This window comes from Micropterus dolomieu, linkage group LG03 (assembly GCF_021292245.1).
Source record: "Micropterus dolomieu isolate WLL.071019.BEF.003 ecotype Adirondacks linkage group LG03, ASM2129224v1, whole genome shotgun sequence".
Lineage (NCBI taxonomy): Eukaryota > Metazoa > Chordata > Actinopteri > Centrarchiformes > Centrarchidae > Micropterus > Micropterus dolomieu.
The window spans coordinates 20,187,399-20,203,016 of NC_060152.1; the positions used below are offsets into that span (position 1 = coordinate 20,187,399).

Below are 15,618 nucleotides of genomic sequence, written 5' to 3' on the forward strand. Positions count from 1 at the left end.
GACATAGAACTGAGAACTGGGAGTCGTGCACCCATATTTTCCTGTATCTATGATGAATATGTTTTCTCTTTCTTTTCCTCAGACTCTCAGCCAGGTTGTGGATATTGCACATGTGAGCAATTCTGGCGTGTAGAGGAGCACATGTAGAAAAGAGGAATGTATGGCCCCGGTAATAAAACACCCTCGCCTCCTTCTGTATGTCTGGGACGTCCTAACTTGGATAGCTCCCTTCACTGGAGCATGTTATGCAATGGCCCAACACCCACCCCAATAGGACAATTAGGGTCCCTGTTGCAAAGTTACCTTGTCATATGCTACACAAAAAGAAAAAAAATCCCAGCTTCACTTCCCAACTTAAGTGTTGGTAGATTCGCTGTGAGGTTCTCACTCGGGTATTATTCTCCACCGCTCAAATACACCCAACTACACTACAGAGACGCAGAAACAAGTTGACAGCTGCCTGCAATGTGCAGATAACCGCTGAGTCAACAAATGCAACCATAAAACCTTATAAAATAAACATGTTCTGTAATTTTCTCAACACATGTGCCTGGTGTAGACATTGCATATTAAAAGCTACCAGAGAAGAGAACTGGAGCATTTTCCAGAAGTGAGAGGGAACCCCTATTTAGCAGCGAGCTCTGATTTCATTCCCAGAAAGCCTGCTCCTCACCCCCGGCCAGTAGCAGAGAGAAAAATTCAGCCCGAGCGGCGATAAAGAGTGGAACACGTCGGAGGGCTATTGTGTCAACTTTGGGGTTAAGTACAGCAGCGATACGGAGCAGGTCCCTCAGGGACGTGGCCTGTGAAGGTCATGATCGTACCAGCACAGTTTGACTCATGTAACTGATACTGCTCAATGTCTGAAGACAGCAGAGCCAGTTTTATCCAACCTTTCAGTCAGGTTAAAACCTCCACCCAATTGAGCAACTAATAAAAATGTCTATGCCGCACATTTCTCAGATCTTCATCCAGATTTCTTAAATCCTCCCCCTGGAAGGATTAAGGGATCGGTAAGAAAGTGTACACCCCATCATGCCTCGGGTCAGAGAGAGCCAGATGGCTGCTCCAAGAGCTGCAAAAAACTTTTATGATGCCTAAAGAACAAAGTACACTTAATAGATTCATATATTTACGATCATCAAGTTGCAGGGATTTCCAAATTTGTGACAGGTGTTTGTGTGTAGTAACAACAACACAAGCCTGGCTTGTTTTCCATAGTTTGAAAGATCCTTGTGAGGTTTTCTGGTGAAGGGTTGAGATTTATGTAGTGCTGTAACTGAAAGCAGGCAGGAGGCAGGCAGCATGTTGCACACATGGCCAAAAGCTGAGTTACAAACTGTACCCAGCAACTGGGGCTCAACAAACCACTCAAAAGTCACCCCACAGTCTCGAGCATTTTACTGTCTTTGCTACCTTTCTCCCCTTTACATAAGTTCCTTTTAAGTAACATATAGGTAAACTTTATATACGACAGGGAGCATTTAACCTGCTGTTTCCTCGTAAGGCTGTACTGTGGCTTTTGCTAAGACAGACATGCTGGGAATATGTCTGGTCATGCACTTCTAGTTACTCAGCAGCTACTATCTATCTGTCTGTCTGTCTGTGGGTCATCTCCTTTTCCCTCTCACTTTTTTGTCGTTGCTACATAAACCTGGCCATGACCAAGTGCATGAAATTCAGTGGCCTTTAAAGTTATTGCACAACCATCACCTGTACATAATCACATTCTTACAATGTATGGCTGCCTAAAGATCCATCCACACACTAATATAATAGATTATACTGTTAAAGCCAGTGGTGACATGTCCTTATACCTAAATAACAAAATAGGTTGTTTGTCAATGCTCCCCAAAAGGACACATCTGAGTGTTTCCCGCACCACTCTGACGACAGGCGTACCAGACGGTAACTGCGTTACGTAAAACACATGATGTTAAACTCGTGGTTAATGTTGTGATACAGTCGCAGTTTGGTTAGGTGTAGGCTACAAAACTACTTGGTTAGGTTTAGGAAAACACCATGGTTTGGGTTAAAGTAAGTATGTTACGTAAGTCACGTAAATCATCAGTAATGCTTTTTAACATAAAACTCTTTACTTGGTTTCACATGGGACTTGAAAGCCAGTCTCCTGTGTGAAAGTCCTGGTATTTGACCCATCCATCCACACCTTTTTTTATACAGTCTATGATCCACACCCGTGTGTGGACTTTCTCACTCTTTATAATACGTCACCTGACTTCCTCATTTACTACTGTCATACTGCCATTAGAGGTCACATCCACAAAAAAAGTAAATATGGGTCATAATAAGCTGCTTGGACTGGTGAGGACAGGCTGGAAGTACAAATATTTCATGATTACTTATGTAAATGTATTAAGTTAGGTTCCATTACTGATTAAAGCAAAAACAAACATTGTAATCATCTGCTATCGAAGCAGCTGAATTGGTTTAGCCAGTAAAGATGCACAATGTCAAACTGCAGTATAAACCTGAAATATTTTAACTCAAATATATCAATATAAATACATCATTTACAGATTTTTGTATAAGATTAATCATACAGTCCACTCAGATAATACCTTTTAAATGAAACAAAACAATACACATTTTTTTAGGAATGAGACCAACAAAAAGCAGGAGGCTTCACCTATCATTATACATTACACATTACACTATAACAGTAAATAAAGGTATTTAATTTTATTAAAACCATTGTTACAATTGTATATAGAGCAAGCATTTTAGCAGTACAAAATAAATGATACAATTGGGCTTAACATGATTCCTATGCTATCAGAAACTGCCATGGTGTGAGTGATAGATGCACAGTGTTTAATGTTAACATGATGGTTTATGTTACAGAGAAATGTGCACATTGATGCATTTCTGTCCGGTGCAGAGGTCAGGTTGCAGGTTTTCTTTCGTGTTTTATAGTGGAAGTACTATGTACACATGAAAGCTGATCAGCATATCCCTTTTCAAAATCGTCCTGGCCAAGAAAGAACAAACAGTGATGAGTTATCAGACGGCATTTGAGCCTTAATATTTTTATTATTTTTAAATGACCTATCAGCAACCAAAGCATTTTTTTAGAAGATTGATCGAGGCCATATCAAAAAGTCTGCATAATAATGGCTGCTGTGATAAGGTCTGACCCTATGGTACCCTGGTACACTAATCCAGCTCCATGGCACATATTCAGGTTTCCATGGGGAGCTCTTTCCACTTCATCACGCACAGCTGAAGTTTTTCCACTGCAAGTCCCGAGGATATCTTAAGTCTTTTTTACTTATTCACTTATCTAATCTGTGCACTGACAAAAAAACAGTCAAATACCAAATGTTTCAGTTTTACAGATACGGTATCTTGGGAAAGTGGAAATAGTTTTCTATGATTATTTAGGAGATATGACAACAGGGGGGTGATTATTAGAGCTATATATCAAGACAAAGATTTTTATGTAGAACAGTAAGAGTTGCAGCTGCATGTCTGGGATGCAGTGGCAGCCCAAAGCAAAATGCAATAATTAAATAACAATGTAGAGTATGCACAAAAAGATCTCACTAACTAACCTGTGCAAAGGACACTGGGCAGTGAGATCTGTAACCCTGCACTCCTCTCTAATCTTTCAACAAATTGGATTGGTCAGTACGCCTAATTCACAGCCAACCAATAACCAACACTAAACTCATCTATCATAGGCTTTATGTACTAAATAGCTTTCAGGGCTTATTAGGTGTTTACACATATAAGCTGACATAAGACACCATGCCCAAACACACAGATAATCAAACGTTACACCCAGACACATTCCAGGAATAGCAGTGCACAAACACATGGTTAAGTACTGACCAAACTCCATGCATGATATACTAGGAAGAAATCTTTACTTCATTTGGTGTTCATCTGTTTGATGCAGGAGATTACATTTGTATCTGTTTTGACCCTTGTCAGGAGATTAAACACTTTGCAGTTTTGTTATGGAAATTTTGCAGCATGCATCCCCTTGTAGGAAAACACAAGTGTGCAAGAACCACAGGCTATTTGGTTGCATTTCAAATTGAACATCCAGGATGGAGACGTTTTAACCACCATGTGCAAGTTACCCAGAGGATTCAGTCGTTTAATGTTCCACCGGCAGTGGCAACAAACTATGTCTGCTGGCAGCTGCAGCCTCCTGGGAGCTGGTTCAAGGTCGAGCTTCACCACCCAGCACGGAGGCACACTTTAAGCTCTCGAAATCACATTGACTGTGATGTTGACGGCAGCCCTGACTGTGAGTCATCTTTTTTATTTTCGCAGGGGTACTTCACTTCTGCTCTGGTCAGGCCAGCGAGCGATAAGGAGAAGACTTGTGTGAGTGTGGCACACGGCTGCACACATGACAGCACCAAATGTGGCTCGCTGAAGAGGAACGAGCAGGATGAATCACAGTGTGGGCAGCCGGAGGTAAATTGGTAGTGGGTTATTTAGTTTATTCGTTGTAAGTGAAATGGGTGGCTTTCCCGGCTGATCCATTACTGTCCGTTGCTCATGCGTTTCAAGAAAAGAGAAGTCAAGTAAAAGGGTCACATTAGACAATGAAGTTTGGTCGAGGCTGAGTCTATGACAATATTTAAAAGGCCTGTCTGATCGAACCCCTTCTACGCAGTCACCTTTTTTGATTAGAGTACATCCTCCAGCAGCAAAGCAGGCCACTCTCCCCCGCTGACTGTGTGGCCGTATCTGTCTCTATGACACAGCAGTTGGGGTTAAAGAGCATGGCACACTCCAGCAAGCGAATAATCACCTGCAGCCAGCGAGGACTCAAATAATCCACATGTCAACACTGCTGACAAATAAACCCACTGCATGCTGATGGCCTGGTGCATTTACAGCTGTTGTTAAATTGAACTCATCTTCACATATGTCTTCCTCTGCAAACAATGTTTTTTCTTCTAGGCGATGGAGGGCTGTGGTCAAAATGCAACACAGCTGCTGAGGCAGTGATGCTTTGGCTTTTTTCTTCTGCCAGATACTGGGCAAAAAGTCTGAACATCTGTTGTGTGTTAGCTTAATATACACAGGTTGCTATACTGACATGCATCAGCAAGGAGTCTTTGGAAGTCAGATTAGGTAATAGATGCATAAAGAGCTTGAGAAATCCATTACGCTTATCATATTTCACAACAAAATATGTTGTTCTGTTGTGCAAGGTCCGTGCCTTGCCAACATGACATCCTCTGTCTGAATCCAGCCAGAGTTTTAGTTTGTCTTCAGCCAACTTTTTCTTCCTCCGTCACCCCTTCTAGATAGGGTAGACCGGGTATGGTTGTAACACTTTTTGCTTCAGCAACTATAACTCGAAGAATTTTTTTAGCTAGAGTTCTCAAACTTTCATACAAAGTACACACATTTGTTCACTACAAATGGCACCAATTCAATTCTCTACAAGAATATCACAGACCTCGATTTGATGTCAAATCCATGGTGTTCCGTTGTTACAACCTACCCCACTACCGGGGTATGTTTTAACACGTGCTGGGTTAAGTTGTAATAATTAGACAAAATAAGTAAAAATGGATGCCAGACCATATCAACTAGGTTGGTATAGCCGATTGACTTGCCCGTGTGTGTGTGTGTGTGTAGATTTGTCAATCAGAACATACTTACTTAACAGCATACTTAATAAACTCTACTACAATGTACCTAATTAAAGAAAATCTTTGTACATCCTTCGATCTAACAAAAACAAACATCTGTATGTGTGTATATTCTTGATCAGAGTCACAGTCAGTGCTTGCACTGCATACCGATGAGTATAGGCACTACTACATTTTACATTATTTGGTGTCCTGGGACTTTTTCTTGCGCACCAGCACTTCTCACAAGCTGCTGGTACTCTTTTCAGCCCTCTCCATCGGTGGAGACTGAGTAGGGAGAAGATCAGGTGCAGATACATGCACCAGCATGTGAACTACATGTGAATGGAGAGTACTGGTCACAGAGCTGACAAATGAATGCTGGTGAACTCTGGAGTGCAGGCTTGGTAAGCCCAGAGTAAAAACATTAAAATCAACAATCAATCAGCAATCAAAACTCCCTAGTTGTGTTACAACCCACCCCACCCCGGTTAGCCATTGTTTAGCTAGCTGTATTAGCATAGTGATTTGAAATTATCAGGGTAAAAATGATTCACGTTGCCCAAGAAACTACATTTTATTCTGATATAAGTCATACAATTTTATCTGCAATAGTATAGATACTACACAAAACATAGTCCAGGGAGGAAGTAGGGAAATACTGATAGGATCTCTCCTATCTTATCTGTAATTGGTGGAATTGGTGTTGTTACAACCATACCCGGTGTCCCCTGCAGTAAAAATGGTATTAAGATACATTTTTAAAAATTGCTGTAAAGTAAAAATAAAGTCCTAAAATTGCATCCTAACTAAATACATATTTGTTTTATATGTAAAGACTTCTCTCCTCTATGAAAGGAGACAGCAGCCGCCACATGCAGACACTCAATGGTGATTTTGGTGTAGCTTAATGCAACATTCTCACTTTATTGCACCCAGTAGTGACAGCTGAGAGCAGTCAGACTCCAACCTCAGCTGCCACGGTCAATCCGTCGTCCTCACCGGCCTTCAGGATATTTTTCTCCAGTTTTCAATTTCAATAATTACAGGCGAAAATAAAAGCGTCTTTTTAAAAAGTAAAACCCGGAGCACAGAATAAACATCATGCCATCAGCTATGCCAAAGAAACAATTCACCACACTGAAAAAATATATCTATTTTGCATGGCTATTTCCAACAGAGGGAAAAAAGTCCAAAAGACTTAATCTTATTATTGGGCAGATGGAGAGAGGATACAGTTATACGGTCTTTAATTTTTGGCTTCTGGTGAATATATAATGCATATGATCTGGTTTGTTAACAAAAGACTTAGAGGTTTATTAGCTAACAAAATGTGTGTATCCCATCCTGAGTTACCCTGTCACCTCATTGTAACTATATCATAGGCAAATTTATCTAGTCCTAACCACACATTTTTTGTATTACCAGATCTTCGCCTCCTCATTGTTTCCATGAGGGAGCTGTCAGAAAGGATGAACCCAAAAATCACTGGTGAAGCAAACTGAACATTATAGTTTGACATTATTTCATGCCTGTTTAAAGGCACTGTAGTTTCATTAAAGCGAACACAGCCTTTGCATGCTAACTCTACATATTTTTAATGATGGAAATCTGAAACAAAAATAAACTGGAGGTAAAAAGAGCCCAAAAAAGCCCAAATCAACAAAACTCATCATTTTTATTAACCAAATGTTACAGTTCCACTGTTACATCCTACGAAATACGAACAAGTTTGTTCATACAAGCACTGCTTGTAATTGTTTATACAACCTATGGGTCTTGATGCAGACTGATAAATGACTATGGCAACGTGGTTCTTCACAAACTCACAACCTATGTACAGCTTCAACGCTCAATTACAAAAAATAAATATGACATCAAAAGGCCTTTCTGTTAATGGTGTGTTACTAAATTGCCCCCTTACTAGGCTGCAGTCCGTATTCACAGGCTGCCCCCTAGTGGCACATACTAACTCTTGCTGTTTCCTCCTACAAGAAATGTGTTGCCTACTCATCGTCATGAAACAGAGGGTGAAGTTCCATCCTGTAAAAAGTAGGAAAATAAGGTTGCAGCCATGAAAATTGCCCTGCATGTAAAGAGGTCTCATAAACATTCCTACAACATTACTCTGCTTGACACAGTCCACACGTTGGGCCCGTGCTGTAATAAACAACATACTCAGGAAAATAAAAAGCAGGTGCTCAGTCGTACCAAAAGCATCTCAGTAAATCATATTCACAAAAAACTGGCAGCAACAAATTTGATTTTGAGTTCAAATAAATACTGGGTTTTGACATCCAACTAAAGCAATATGTAGAGGAACTACTTCTGAAAATGCTCCAGTCAGTTAGTGTCCAGTCATACATGAAAAATATCTGCACAAATTCACTGTTTCACCTGTTTTAAGTCTAAAGTGATACACCTCACAAAAAGAAAACGGTATACGGTGTAAGAGCAGCAGACATTCAAGACATGCAGAACTGATTACAAAATACAGCAAAAACCTCGATATGTATACATTATACATAAAATAAAAACCTGCACCTCGCCATCCCTCTTCAAACTCTGGAAATCCTGTCAAGCTGCATCCACCTGATGATGATGCTGTGATGATGTAGATCTAGACGACAGGAAATGGCAGCACATGACATAAGGCTAAACTCTTGAGTCGATAATCCTGAAATGGCTCACTATCCAGAGCTTGCCAGTTTAGTCAATCAAAACTTTCTTTTCTCTGTACATCCACACTCAGACTTTAAGTATTCACAGATTTAAAGACATTTGCATAAGGTATTAGCGAGAACCTAAACACTGCGGTTGTGACGTATGGCTTGAGGTTGTGTGGAAGGTGTAGAGGCATGTTCAGGGTGTCTTCGTAAAAAGGTGTTAAAAAAATATCTCTATATTGTGCTTCCAAGTATTACTAAGATTTACCTCCATCCTGAAGGACACACATAGTATAGTAGGACGCTGTTGATAAAACTCACAGAAGATAAAAACCCTCCAGTTAACGCTCAATCAACTCATCAATGACATCTTGAGATACCAAGTGGCAAAAAACAGCTCGACCACAACTATGAAAAAATTTATATGTAGCCAGAAACATTGCCAGTGTTACAGAGTGGCATTACGTGCAACAGGACGAGCGCACGATGACTCCTTCTGTTCTCTTATGGTTACTGGGTGTACTCAGGGTGGCGGGATAAAGCCAATGTCAGGTGCATTGCCTAGAATCAAGGTGGCGCGGCCCAGCGACGGGGAGGGAGAAGCCAGACGGAAGGCCGGGTTGATGGAGTGCAGCGAGTCCCTCTTGCTACTTCTGCTGAACGTGGGACAGCCAGTGGAGGGTGACGCTTCTGTGAAAATCGCTGCCGTGCTGGAAACCTCCTGGCCCAGAGGGGTGGTCTTTGGGGTGCCAGGGGGGCACAAGCCATGAAAGTCGAAGGTGTGGACCATCCTCTCCAGCACATCCTTGGTGCTCTGAGTGCACTGTGTGAGAAGGGGGAAAAAAAGAGTCAAGAAAAAGCACTGAAATGGGCCACATCATCAGTTTGTGTTATTAATGACTGAACAGTAGGAACAGGACAAACACATATAGAAAATTCTGCAATGTGATTTAAATGATTAGGACTCATAAAAGCACAGTGAAAGCGATAACAGCACCAATGAGAGCATTGTCAAAAGCTTCAAATGGAGGAGCATGGAAGAAGTGAGGCAGATGCAGACAATACAACACAGGTAGAATGTGTGGAGAAGCTGCTTCTCCCTGGGTTTCTTCTGGCTCTGATCACAGTAGAAAGGAAGATGTACAGTTTATGCAGACTAACTTGCATCACCATGCATGCACAATAATGCCCCAGGCACACTCATCTAACAGAGAGTACAAGAGTAGGATCACCAGCCTTCAAACATGAGCTCCGTCCCCATACCAGAGTGAGCGAGCGAGTGTTAATGACAGGAGAATGAATGGTAGTGAAAGCATGCACGTTAAGGCAGCGTACCCCTCCACACCATCACTACAGCCCAATCACAAGATCTGCCCCACCTGCGCTTGAGTTTATGCAACACCAACAAAAAAAGATATTTCTTAGAAAGGAAAATAACTATAAAGATGGTGGCGATTCCAAACCTAAACACAAACCATGTGTTATCAAAAATAAAAGACACAATGAAGAGATGTTGTGATTGGTTTAAAGTTCAAACCCTACTCTTACCATCAACCGTCTACATGCGGCAGTGCCCTTCAGGCTGTGCAGGAAATAGCAAAATCCTGACAGTTCTCCTCCTAGCAGGGTGGAATGGATACAACACTGAGTGTCAGACCTTTCGTCTAGCAGTTATGTTACAGACAAACGAAACAATGAACTCCAAAGAATAACCTCAGAAATTACAACTTTTCTTCTTCTCCTTTAAATATGCAGTAAGGAGCATGGAGGACTGAAAAAAAAAAAATGAAGAGGCAAAGTAAACTCAAAACAGAGGCCAAAATACAAAAATAATGTTTATTTAAACACATAAAAGAAACTTTTAAGGTAAATAATATAAGTAGGTCAAAATAGAGCAATATAGCTAATTATATATCAGACATTTAATATCCCGACAAAACAGTGACAAATGTATTGAAGACCTGTGACAAATAATGTGTGATAAAGTGCTGAAAAACCAAATACATAATATGATCGAATATCATCTGCATGTCCTACTAAAAAGCAGTAATTAAGTCCTTTGTGTGTGCACCTTCACCACAACATACAAGCAAACCCAGTACTACAGCAACAGGGAGGTAGATACAGCAATAAGTTGAAATGTAAGCAACCAAAAATGCAAATCAAATATAAAAAAAAGGTGCAACGATTGACATGTTTACTGTCCCACAGCACCAAATGACCATAATATATGTGCGGCAGTCTGACTGGGTAACCTCAACAGATGGTTTCATTTCTGGCTGTAAAAACTCTTAAAGCTCTCTGCCCATGTTCTTGCACTGTGAATTGCTCAATGATGTCAAACAGTGTTACAGGTGGTTTCCAAAACATTTTGTTCCGAAGCTCAAAGAACAAGCGACACAGCAGTATTATTTCAGCCTGCTGATAAGTAACCTCTTCAGTAGAAGTTTCTGTTGAATGCCAGCTCTAATTAGCAAGCTCAATCATTTCTACTGTGGATATGGATGTCAGCATAAGCTGAGCCCTGGTGATGTTTTTCCAGTCTAGTCATAGACAACCTAAGAGGCCATCGATTATTTTAAAAAATCCATGATCTGCTTTCTGTTGTCATAAACAATACAAAAATAAATGTACAAGTTTCATAAACCTGTGCGCAGATTCAACACACCACATGTTGACAACTCTAGTTGAGGGAGTGAAGTTGGTAGTCTGGAGGGTGAAGGAGTGGACACACAGTGGAGAAGGCACACGGGGGGAGGGGTGGGCAGCCTAACAACAACACAGGAGCTATGGGGAAGTTGGGACTTGGGAGGGACCACAAGCTGGTTCACCCTACCATGTGCGTGTCATTCTTGGCCACGAAGGGAGGCAGCTCGATCTCCGTGGCAGAAGAGGTAGGGACTGTCTCGTCAAGGGACAGGAAACCTCTTCGGTCAATCAGACTAGAGAAGAGAACAGAGGATTGTGTTATGATGCACTAACATGAACTGTAACTGATGCTATCGTCAAGGAAGTGATAACGAAGCCACTGGTACTGAAAAGAGGAACATGTTGGATTAAAGAAAAATGTGTTGTTCAGCTTATATCCCATATGGGGGACATCTTAACTCACCTTGGGGGCATGGGGCCACATAACGTCGCACAGCAGTTGGTTATAATACTGTTGTAACTGTACGGGTTCCCAGACTCCTCTGCACCCCTTTTACTTGACCAGGAGCCCTTTATCTGCACAGTGAATGAATAAAGTAAGCTGTCAGTTAGAGGATCAAGTCTATTTTACACAATCATGACCCAAACTGTATCATATATAGATGCAGGAGTACTTACATCTTCATTTGTTGTGAGATTGGAGGCCACTAAGTAAGTATGGAAGCCTGAGAGGCCCATTATAGACCAGATGGAGAAGAAACAAATCACCAACTCCACCACAGTGCACAAGGAAGAGGAGTCAAGGCATGATAATTTTACCAATGATTATTTAAGACAGATTAAGCAATTAAAACCTGATGAGTAAAAGCTATAACAAAGCTCAATGTGTGTAAGTTGTTTTTCTGCCACTGCTACACACAGGCTGCTTTTTTTCTTCCTGCACAAAGCACGACATCTAAGAGATACTGCCACTGTGTGAAGATTTGTTGAAATAAAACTAGTTATATACTTGTGTCATTTATTTAGACATAGAATAGAATCACTGAATTGTAAACATGTCTATGCAGACAGTTGCAAATAATATTTGATTTGTAAATTGGCTAAAAATGGCATTATCGCCTTGGAAGCCCAATATTCACAGGAGATTCATGAAATCATTGTTTTTTATTTTAATATGAAAACTGATGTAATGTGTTGCTAAAAAATGTTATCAGAACATCTTCTCTATGAGGTAACTAGATAACTAAAGATGACATGTCATGCATACCATGAGGAAATGAACACACACCCTGTCTATGAATAACAAAACGACCTTCTCTGCAGTCACTCAGCCTATATTTGTCTAGCCACTGACATCATCTCATAAGGACATGAGGCAGCAAACCTACTGGAAAGCCATCTGCCTAAAAGCACGTCTTTGCTGGATGCTAACTCTCTGATCCTATTAAGCGCTGGCTTAGGCTGAGGAGCAGCGGGAAATGCCTTGTCAACAGTGTAACGTGTGTTGTTTCTTGGCACAAAACAGTAGCATATTTAAAGAAGATGTCATATATCTCAAAAACAGTTTGATGATGTGAACACTTGGTATGTACAAAAGGATATCTAGCAGGGCTCTCTTGAATGGCTTGAACAAGGCTTTTACCTGCTTGAGAACCTGGACAAAAAAAGACAAATCAGAAATAAAATAATCTTTAGAGTGGTTCTTGATAACATGGCTGGAGCATCCCACAACTACTGAGTGCATGTGTGTCTTCATACGGAGTGAAAATACTTACGCAGGGTAATGTGTGTGATGACACAGCCAAATATGAAAGATGTCAGAAAAGACAGAGAGATGATGAAGCTGTAGAAAAAGCGGTAATTGCGCTTGCCCACACAGTTCCCCACCCATGGGCAGTGATGATCAAATCGCTCTGAAGACGGAAAAAACAGTACACATACCAGAGATTAGAGGCACATTTATAGTAGTTGTACAGCTGTAAAGCTTAATAACAAACATGCTGTATACTGAATTATTATAAAACACAATCACTACTTCAGCTAAATGACAGGTTCACAATTTTTCAAGTAAAACTGACAATCAGGTGTTGATATGATCATTGAAACCGTGTTTTCTTGCTGTGATCATTCCTCCTGTTGATACCAACACATACAGAGAATCCTTCCATTGTAAGTGATGGGGGACAAAATCCCAGGTCTTCGTTCTGTGCAAAAACTAAATCTAAGGTTTAGCTTTGGTTAATTTGAGGCTTTGTGTTACTATGCCTCAACCACAGGCCAGCAAGTAAACACTGTCAGGCAAACGCAAAGTGGAACTTTGTGCTAAAATGCTGTAACTTTATGAGAAACACACATGATTTGATTAACTCAGACTGGCTTCAGATGAACTTATGAATAAATTTTTGCACTGAAGGAGGTCTGTATATTTTGTGCGCCCCATCTCTTCCACTGAAAGGAGGTTAGCAAGGGATATTTTAACAGCCGGTATAGAGGGGGAATGGTTGCAGGAAGCACATGGTGTGATCACTGTTTTAAGATCATCGTTTAAAAGGTGTATTGTCCTCTAACAGCTCCAACCTTTCAGTCTGGCAAAAGACACACTTTGCATTCAAAACCTTGGCAATGCTATTAGGTTGTTAAGTTTAATTAGTGCGGTTGCGATAAGTGGTAACTTCCCCGCTAAATCCTTACCCACACAGTTGTCACACAGGCTGCAGTGGGAGGTCCGAGGAGGCCGGAACATTTTACAAGTGAAGCAGTATTTGAGCTTTACCACCTGCTGGTTGATAAGGATCTCTTTGGTCCGCGGAGGGGGGCGATACGTAGAGGATCCTGAGGTATCTTAAAATAGAGAAGCATAAGGGGAGAGACTCACTGGGACTTGCATTTTTGATCAAAACAGTTCACACAAGACACAGTCAAATTATATAACAAGGAATAAATAAACACAGACAAAGTTATGTCTGGCTTTTGTGCTCTTCATCCATGAAATAAGCCTCTTAGGTCTAGGTGTGCAGTTCAACAACAAACTCTCAGAGATCCCCCATATGGCAAAGCTCTTTTACCCAATCTGTCCCACAGCAAGTATGCAATTCCAGGGTGTGCCTTACCTATCTGCTTCTCTATGTCTGCTGCTTCATCTGGAGTGGCCCTAGGTAAGATGCCTGGATCTGTAAAGCTGGTTCTCAGCAGGGAGAGGACCACAAACACAAAAAGCACCGCACCAATCACAGGTATGAAGACGGTCAGATGCTTCACCAGGAATGGGCAACTGTAAGAGAAAAATATGGGTTTGTTTCAATCTGCCATAGTCAAAAACGCCTTTAATCCAAGTATATTGTCACAAAAAGATTAAGCAACGGTAATGTGACTTCCACACGCCTGTAAGCAGCAACGACCTTTCGTGTTGCATTCAGGGCTCACAGGAAAGAAACAAAGAAAATGTCTAGTTACTCACTCGAATGCAAAGAAAAGGCCACAAGTGACAACAATAAGGCCCAGTGTCAGAGGAAGGACACCGCTCTGTCTGGCCAGCATGATCCGTCCATCGCAGAAAAACCTGTTCTTCCCCGGGAACACTTCCCATTTCCTCCGCGGCCGCTGCACTTTCTTCTCGGTGTGGTTCTGTGCGGACGAGGGCGACACCGACAGCGCTCTCGGGTCGATCTGCTGGTACTCGCAGTTCTTCATCGTGTAAACAGTATCGACACAGTATCGGAGGTAGCTAAAGGCACACACGTAAACTCTCTTTTCTCGCCGCGCTATCGAGAGACAATACTCTCAAGATTCAGTCATTCTACACTGATATTTTTCCTTGAGAGCGGTTAGCGTTCAGTTGCCCATCCTGAAACCTAACGCTAGCTAGCTAGCAAACCAGCAAAGGCAGAGTTTTATGAGCTGACTCAGGTCCCGGGTTGATTCAAGGTTAACTACCATCTTTGGTAGTTAAATTAAAGCCATTCGTAAATAGAAGTACTCATTTGGTTATATTAACTCGCTTTTCATCAACAAAAAAATCAACACAAACAGACGTGCTTCGGCTCAAGCTTCTTACAGCAGTTCACATTTCCTTTTTTTTTTTTTTTTTGCCGTCAGACAATTTACGTCACGGTGTTGAAGTCTTCTTCTTCTTCTTTGGGTTTTTACGGCAGCTGGCATCCATTGAGTTGCATTACTGCCACCTTCAGGTTTTATTTACCCTTTGCTTCCATTCATACTAAATCCGCCTATCTAATCCAGTCGCCCTCAGAAAACCAAATATCCATTTCCTACCCTCCACACTTTCTCCATACTCCAATAAACCTTTTACTGTATTATCTATCCGCCCTATTTTTTTTAACTGTGTTATCATTTCTTGTCTTTCCTGAGTAAATTTCCTGCATGTTATAAGAATATGTTCTACTGTTTCAGCCTCCTGACATTGTCCACACATTCCTGTAGGATGTTTTCCTGTAATTAAAAGTGTGCTGTTAAGATTGCTATACCCAATTCTCAGCCTACTTATTATCACCTGCTCTTTCCTCTTTGCTCCCCTGCTTCTTGATATACCTACTTTGCTTTGGATTCCATGTAAATGTCTCCCTTTTATTGCGTTATCCCAGCTCTGTTGCCATTGTTGATTTACACTTCTCCACACTATGCCTTTCCCCTCTGATTTTGATAATTTAATGTTGACTTCA

General features: G+C 41.2%; 1 protein-coding gene across 2 annotated transcripts; it reads right to left on the reverse strand.

Annotated features, from left to right (window-relative positions):
* Positions 1 to 7,283: 7,283 nt before the first annotated feature.
* Positions 7,284 to 15,006, reverse strand: zdhhc18a (zinc finger DHHC-type palmitoyltransferase 18a). Of its 2 annotated transcripts, XM_046045549.1 has the most exons (10): positions 14,397 to 15,006; positions 14,050 to 14,210; positions 13,631 to 13,780; positions 12,715 to 12,852; positions 12,542 to 12,593; positions 11,618 to 11,720; positions 11,403 to 11,515; positions 11,127 to 11,232; positions 9,839 to 9,909; positions 8,975 to 9,113 (listed from the first exon to the last, which is right to left on the reverse strand). In XM_046045549.1, exons 1-9 carry the CDS (start codon positions 14,627 to 14,629, stop codon positions 9,868 to 9,870), a joined length of 1,098 nt encoding a protein of 365 aa, XP_045901505.1. In that variant the 5' UTR covers positions 14,630 to 15,006; the 3' UTR covers positions 8,975 to 9,113; positions 9,839 to 9,867. The 2 variants fall into 2 exon arrangements, with proteins under 2 accessions (XP_045901504.1, XP_045901505.1); XM_046045548.1 differs by lacking the exon at positions 9,839 to 9,909 and having other exon boundaries at positions 7,284 to 9,113.
* Positions 15,007 to 15,618: the final 612 nt, after the last annotated feature.

What these genes read in the sequence shown, in the direction of transcription:
- zdhhc18a (XM_046045548.1), bottom strand. Translation starts at nt 14,629, where the DNA reads ATGAAGAACTGCGAGTACCAGCAGATCGACCCGAGAGCGCTGTCGGTG. An exon ending in CATCACACACATTACCCTGC is followed by an intron (nt 12,594 to 12,714) that starts GTAAGTATTTTC and finishes TTTTTTGTCCAG; the next exon opens with GTTCTCAAGCAGGTAAAAGC. An exon ending in CCAAGAATGACACGCACATG is followed by an intron (nt 9,114 to 11,126) that starts GTAGGGTGAACC and finishes CTTCTCACACAG; the next exon opens with TGCACTCAGAGCACCAAGGA.